At 43.0% G+C, this 7003-nt stretch overlaps 1 protein-coding gene across 1 annotated transcript; it reads right to left on the reverse strand.

The window, feature by feature from the left end:
• Positions 1–1745: 1745 nt before the first annotated feature.
• LOC100496269 (traf2 and NCK-interacting protein kinase) lies at positions 1746–6403 on the reverse strand. The gene is made up of 10 exons (XM_031905719.1): positions 6377–6403; positions 5880–5918; positions 5539–5604; positions 5294–5347; positions 5079–5204; positions 4861–4971; positions 4110–4722; positions 3764–3836; positions 3460–3635; positions 1746–2928 (listed from the first exon to the last, which is right to left on the reverse strand). The coding sequence occupies exons 1-7, from the start codon at positions 6401–6403 to the stop codon at positions 4624–4626; spliced, it is 522 nt and encodes a 173-aa protein (XP_031761579.1). The 3' UTR covers positions 1746–2928; positions 3460–3635; positions 3764–3836; positions 4110–4623.
• Between the last annotated feature and the right edge of the window lie 600 nt (positions 6404–7003).

The raw sequence follows: 7003 nt of genomic DNA on the forward strand, positions 1-7003 counted from the left end.
CATGTATAGCTAGTTTGGGCTTTATTTACATTTATTTAATATGCCTTGCTGTGTAAGGAAAGGATCTATAGGCAACATCTTATAGCTCGTTAGTATTGATCTAAGAGAAACAGAGCTGCCACTGCCCCATGTTGATCCCTTTCTGCAGGCCGTATTGCAGCAGCCATTCAGACTTAGCCCTTCAGTGTTGGCCTGGAGTTCCCAGAATAATAAGAGCGCGCATTACTTGGCTATATGAGTAATGTAGGCCACTTACATACAGTCAGAATGTGGGCAGACAAGTTACATAATAATGACCCATGTCCCATCTCCTGTAAGTGCTACAGATGTAGCATGGCAGTTAATGATCTCCTATCTGGATAAATATGAGTCAAAGAACACTCTATCATCACTGTATCATAAATAAACTGCTGTCTCACTGAGTCCCTCTGCCCAACTGGTGAATAAACGATTACAAGGTATGTATCCTATTGCTTTATACTGTGGGGTAGCAGCCTCCGGCCCCTGTCAATCACTTCCCCCACAAGCTCTAGCGGTTGTTTCTCCGGCAGTAATGCACTGAAAATGCGTGTTCCTTTCTAGGCTATGGACACAGTGACTGATCACCCCGGGAACATAGAGCAGGTATGGCCAGAGAATCTCACCCCAGTGGCCCCAGCAAACACATAAGCGCACCAGCTGCCACAGCTGTCACCAACACCCATTATAGCTTTCACTCCGGTCCATATGGTGTCATTTCAGGATTATTCCTTTGTACAGAGTGCCGCCAGGGCTTCCCCATTGTCTGCTGGTTAAACTGTCATACAGCAAAAAGGGAAAGTTGTGCTCACCACTAAATTTTAAGCCAATAGGCAGTGTGATATGAGTCTTTGACCACAAAAGTCATACAGAGACAAGAGGTCCTATGCACTGAGCCATTATCGATATATATATATATATATATAGGACATTAAAACATTCTGTGCATTAAGCTACTAAAAAATGCTCTCAGCTTCATCCATATTTTACAGAGGCCCAACATGTACTAAGCACAGTGACATACAGTATTAATAAGTCTGTACCTCCTAAGCCTCACACTGTTCTAACCCCAATGATATGTTTATATAAGCTATATATTGTTTATATAGCAATTATTATAGGTATACAGGTATGGGATCCATTATCTGAAAACCCATTATACAGAAAGCTCCGAATTATGGAAAACCCATCTCCCATAGACTCCATTTTAATCAAATGATTCAGAATATTAAAACTGATTTTCTTTTTCTCTGTAATAATAAAACAGTACCTTGTGATTGATCCCAACTAAGATAGAATTAATCCTTATTGGATGCAAAACAATCCTATTGGGTTTAATCAATGTTTTATTAATTTTTTAGTAGACTTAAGGTATGGAGATCAAAATTACGGAAATGCCCCTTATCCGGAACACCCTTGGTCCCGAGCATTCTGGATAATGGATCCTATACCTATATAGTGATATTTCTTAATTTTTGAAGTCTCCCTCGAGGCTTCAGCACTGACCAAAATCCCTGCCTCAGTCAAGATCAGTAACACTGGGCCCAGACATGACTTATTCCCTGTTTTTATTTCTTCAATATTACTATCACTTTTCACCCATTTCTCCCTCCCCTGCCCCTTGATTGCACCTTCTCTTTTCAGTTACCCTTTTCCCTTGCACTACAAGTGTCCGTCATCTCTAACACTCCCTGGCAATACAATAAAAAGGCAAGAACACCACAAAATATGTATTAAAGCTTTATTTATAAAATAGATTTTATTTGTTTGTATTAAATTTTAGTCTAAAAGAAACCTGCCTATTTGCTAGTTGGTCCAAAGGAAGGCGAAAAACCACCATCTGAAGCCAGAGCCAATTTGCCTCAGAGGGGAAAAAATTCCTTCCTGACTCCCAAAAGGGCAATCGGACAAGTCCCTGGATCAACTTGTACTAAGGGTTTATGTCAGTGTGTATGTGAGGGGATTAGAGAGGAGGTGTCGCTGTCTCTACAGTGGGAGATTTGAAGTGTGTGAGGGTGAACAGAAGATAAATGGAAGAGACTAGCTGAAGAGAAATAAGAGATTAGAATAAGGCAAAGAGCATGCTGGTTGAGGAGTTGACAAATAAAGGGAAGGCAGGTGGTGGAGCTAAAATTAAGAGAAGAGACCTTGGGTGGAGCTATGGTAATTTGACTCTAAGGTCCCACTGGTGGAGCTGTGGTGTTTAAAAAATGTGAATGCCACTGGTGAATCTGTAGAAATCTGTGGTGAGTATTACTGTTGCTGTGGTTGTTTGAAATGAAGATATTAAAGGAAAGACATCATTGGTAGAGCAGTGGTAGTCTGAGATATGATGACAGATCTACAGTTAGAAAAACAGATCTGAATGCAGATGTTAAAGGAAGAGACTGCTGGTGGAGTTACAGTTATTTAAAGAGGAGACGCCACTGTGGAGGAGCTGGGGCAGCTGCAAGGATAGTGTTGATGGAGCTACAGATGCTAGAGGTGTGGTAGTCTGAGGAAAGAGCCTAGTGGTAAAGGAGCAGTAGAAGAAGGAGAGATGGTACCTTTCTCTGCAGATGTTCCTTTCTCCTTGGATGGTATACAGGAGACTCACCCTGGGCACTTGATGTTATTGGCCACAGGATCACACACAGGCAAAACCCTCCAGGGCCATTTGCTGAGCATCCTTCTGTTCTAGTGATGTTTCAGTTGCGCAGAAGTCACAGGCTCGCCGTAGATTTTCCATGGCACAGCAAGGCCATAGATGATCCATGGCCCAGCAAGGCCGTAGATGTTCCATGGCCCGCCGTAGCTGTTCCCTGGCCCGCCGTAGTTGTTCCCTGGCCCTCCGTAGCTGTTCCCTGGCCCGCCGTAGCTGTTCCCTGGCCCGCCGTAGCTGTTCCCTGGCCCAGCGAACTGCTCTCAATCCTATACAGATAAATAAAATCACAGTAAGGAAAAAACGAATCCTTGGGACGGCCTTTCATCCAACTAGTCTGAACTACTGAACCCATTTCACTACAATTACCAGCAGATTTGACATGGTGGTAGTTCCATGATTCTACTATGAGTATGCTGCGTCTGCTACTGACTTGCAGCAAGCGAATTGCATGCAAATGCTGTTACTATTGCTGCGCAGAATGAACTTCAGTTTACAAAAGCACCTACTAATTAGCGCATGTATTGCTGCAGGCGCAACAGTTGCTACTGTAATGCAACCAACTAGCACTTGAGATTTATAACAGGAAAGCTGCAAAATAAAACTTATATGATTCAAAAGCAACATTATATTACATTATATTATTGTACTAAAATGTAATAATAAGGTAAAGTACCCCTCTAAAAATATGTTTATTATTCCTAGCACCACTATTACAATTCCAGCTCAAGCAGCTTCTCATTTTAGTAAGTTAAGTGATGTGACAGTACAGCCATAACAAATATAATGGATTCCCTCACCTTGTTTGGCCGGCCGGTTCTGCACAGCCCGAAGGTGTTCCTCGATTTCAGCCCTGATGGTCTTCGCAGGGGGCAGTTCAGTAATGAACGGGTGCTGCAGGAGCTCTTCCGCACTCCATCTCCGGGAAGGATCCTTCTCAAGGCACGACTCCAAGAAGGACACAAAAGTTTGAGACCTGGAAAAAGGAAAAGATTTGAGCAAGATAAACAGATGTATCGCTTTAAACGCTAATATGCCAAGGCGAGAGACACAGAGAGTTGCAGTATCAGCATCGCACAGTGACATGAGCTGGAAAGGACTCACCAGGTCCTTGATATGAGCCTCGGAGAGTCGTTGTTGATGATCAGGTCCGACACTAGTTCCTGATCGGCGTATGCTAAAAGTTAAAAACATATATATATCAGTCCCTTCAAACACGAAGCTGAAGTATTGGGGCTTATTCGCTATTTCCACCATAATAGACATTTTGCTTTAGAATAATTATAACAAACAAAACATAACAAACAAACAATACCCCTGCACATAGAAACACAGGCAAAGCCTGTAATTCTGAATGTAACAGATGACTAAATAAAGGCTCTTTGCCAGATTGGGTAACAATTCCTTGGTTACAATGTACAGAAACCCACAATTGTTGTGATTCACTTACGTGTTTTTCCCTCGGCCATTTCAATGGCAGTGATTCCAAGGGACCAGATGTCACACTGGAAAAGAAGACACCAAAGAGCATTAGGATAGAATTGGGTTAGCGTATGATTTAGTTACTTGTTACCGGGGGGTTCCCAATGGCTTCATGTTTAGCACTCATGTAACTGAATTGGCCTTTACTGAATGCAGCACCCATTTGTGCAGACACATAAATGCCATTGGGTCCTCCTACTGCTTCTACAACATACTTTGTTGTCAAATTCCGGTTCCCTGTCCCTCCTCCTAAAAGCCTCGGGCGCCATCCAGTGCGCAGTCCCATCAACCTGGTTGCACTTCCCTGTCTGTGGGTCCAGGTCCCAGCAGAGTCCAAAATCGACTGAAATGACAGATTAAACATATAATTGGAAAATTCATTCATTTTAAGGGCAATAAGATATAAACCTGTATCATGATACCCTTTGTACTTTATATCCACAGAAGCTTCCCCCCATCCATTCATCTTACAACTATAAGTTTTACTCACTGAGTTTGATGTTCCCCTTCTTGGTGAGCATCACGTTGGGGCTCTTGATGTCCCTGTGAACGGCCCGGTGGTGGTGAATGTGGTTGAGAGCCTGGGGAGATTGAGATGTAGGTTATAAGAATATAACGGACATTTGGCTAAATATTCCTAACAAAGAGCGTGTAACACAATGTAGGATAATGTAAAGCAAAATAATAGAAGAGTCTTTAAGGAGTGAATCCAAGTTTACCTTCAATACCTCCCTGCAGACATAGCCAATCCAGGTCTCCTTCAGGGATTGGCCTTCGGTGCTGTCGATCAGGTTGTACAGGGAGCCGCCGCTGCAGTACTCAAGGACAAGCTGCAATAGGAAGGAATGATTTCAGGCCGTGTATGTATTTTATCGCCTCCAATGGAGATCTCTTTGGCACATAAGGGATGAATGTGATGCAACAAACAATTTCTTACCTCCAGATACTCCGATGACTCCTCGTTTGGAGCAGGGTGGTAATAAGCTCCATAGTAAGAGGCGATGTTCCTGTGCCTGCTGAACTTCAGGAGAAAGCTTACCTCTCGGCAGACTGACTCCTCATCCTGGAGAGGAAAAATAGAAACCCTTTAGCTCACATAGGCAGCCACACAATAGGGATGATATGGAGAAAGGAACTATAAAGAAACCTTACCCGAGTGATGTTGGCCATCTTGACGGCTACCTTACCTCTGCGATGGTGATGGCCCTGTAACACACACAGAAAGGTGTAACTGACATTCAGTATTAGCTGGAAATATCAAGACTCATATTGGGAACAAACTGACAGAAATATTGAGTTATTAAGGAATGTAATCATGTGCATAGCAGGGATAGTGATAGCACTTTCAACTTGCTTTCAGCTCCCCCTGCTCTCTAGGAATTTGGTTGGTCCCTTACCATGAACACGGCTCCAGTGCCGCCCTCTCCGATTTGCGTCTCCTTGGTCAGCCGACCATCAGGAGGCTGGGAAAAATAGATAAATAGAATTAAAGGGGAATTTTATTGATAACATAATATTCCACGGGGTAAAAAAATATGTATTAACTACAATGGGGGCAGATAGGAAGGAGAGGGACTTTTGGGAAGGAGGGGCATGAGAAACACATGAGAGACAGAGGCAATTGGCAGGTGTGAGGTACATAAAACTGGGGGGGTTTCACCAAACCAACACCCAAATTCCATGCTCTAGCAGCCCCTACAGGGTGTTGGTCATGTATGTCACCCTCTTTCCTACTCACCTTATAAATTTCGGAGAGGCATCCGAATTCAGCTGTACGCTGAGGGAAAATTAAAAGATGTTGTTAGTTTAAAGGGCCATTATTAGGCCCAACACTTGCTGAGTAACAAAATGGTACTACCCCGTGTGCCCTTCCACTAGAAGTGGGGTCCCATAGCAAATTCACTTTAGGGCCTTTTAAACCTTGGCCAAGAATGGGACTTTATTCACAAACCAACTTATTAATCTTTGCCCCACTGTGCCCCCTACACCCCCTGGGCCCCCAGCAGTCACAGGGTCTCCTTTCTCTATAGTTACACCCCTGGATAGTAAAGAACTGTCTGATAAAGTGTCTGATTCTGGGATAAATTGGCCCCATATAGAAGTAGATATTTATTCAGGCTTATTAAAGAGCCCCATATGGGCAGAACACTGCTCTGTGTGTCACTGAATGGGTTAACATTCTATACTTTACACCAAAACCCTTGAGTCAAATGAAATCCATAGCAGGAACCTTACCTTCCTCCGGGGGGCGCAGAATGGCATTGCGCCCTAGTGGTTTTGCTCTTAAAAGAGCAGTTGGGTTTAGAAAAAAAAAAAATCAGCTGATATCAATGGAAGATGTTTTTTCCAAAGAAAAGCTGAAAATTTCAGGAAAATCACTGAAAATCGCTCTGAAATAGCTTTGAAATCGCTCAGAAATCGCTCTGTCGCACAGAATTTCACTGTATGGGGGGACAGAAATGAAAAGATATAAGTTCCATGGTCCGGCCCTCTCTGCTATACAGATCAGGATACACTGCATTATATTCACATTATTCCCCCCTGACCAATCCTTCCATTTTACCAAAAAAACTGATATTTATTCTCTATGATATTTTCATTCAAATTTCTGAAATCTGATTTCTGTGTAATGTGACATTATTTCAGGTTAGCAAAAATCATGCTGCTGGCTTCTGCAGCAATAACGGCATTAAAGGTGAAGTTCCCCTTTAAATTATGGTAAAACAGGTTGCAGCATTTCCCCGTATTTGGCACCATCCGTCCATCCTTCTATTAGAACATAATGCCCGGTCCCTCCTGCAATGTTATTACCACCATATAACTAAGGCCCAATGGTGGGAGAGCAGATAAGGATTCTGGGAG

This window comes from Xenopus tropicalis, chromosome 1 (genome assembly GCF_000004195.4).
Source record: "Xenopus tropicalis strain Nigerian chromosome 1, UCB_Xtro_10.0, whole genome shotgun sequence".
Taxonomy (NCBI): Eukaryota; Metazoa; Chordata; class Amphibia; order Anura; family Pipidae; genus Xenopus; species Xenopus tropicalis.

Bases quoted from the DNA above. Each gene is read 5' to 3' on its own strand.
- LOC100496269 (XM_031905719.1), bottom strand. From the start codon at position 6,403: ATGCCATTCTGCGCCCCCCGGAGGAAG. The intron at 5,919-6,376 runs GTAAGGTTCCTG...ATTTTCCCTCAG, and splicing joins TCTGCGCCCCCCGGAGGAAG to CGTACAGCTGAATTCGGATG. The intron at 4,723-4,860 runs GTAAACTTGGAT...CAATCTCCCCAG, and splicing joins TCTGCAGGGAGGTATTGAAG to GCTCTCAACCACATTCACCA.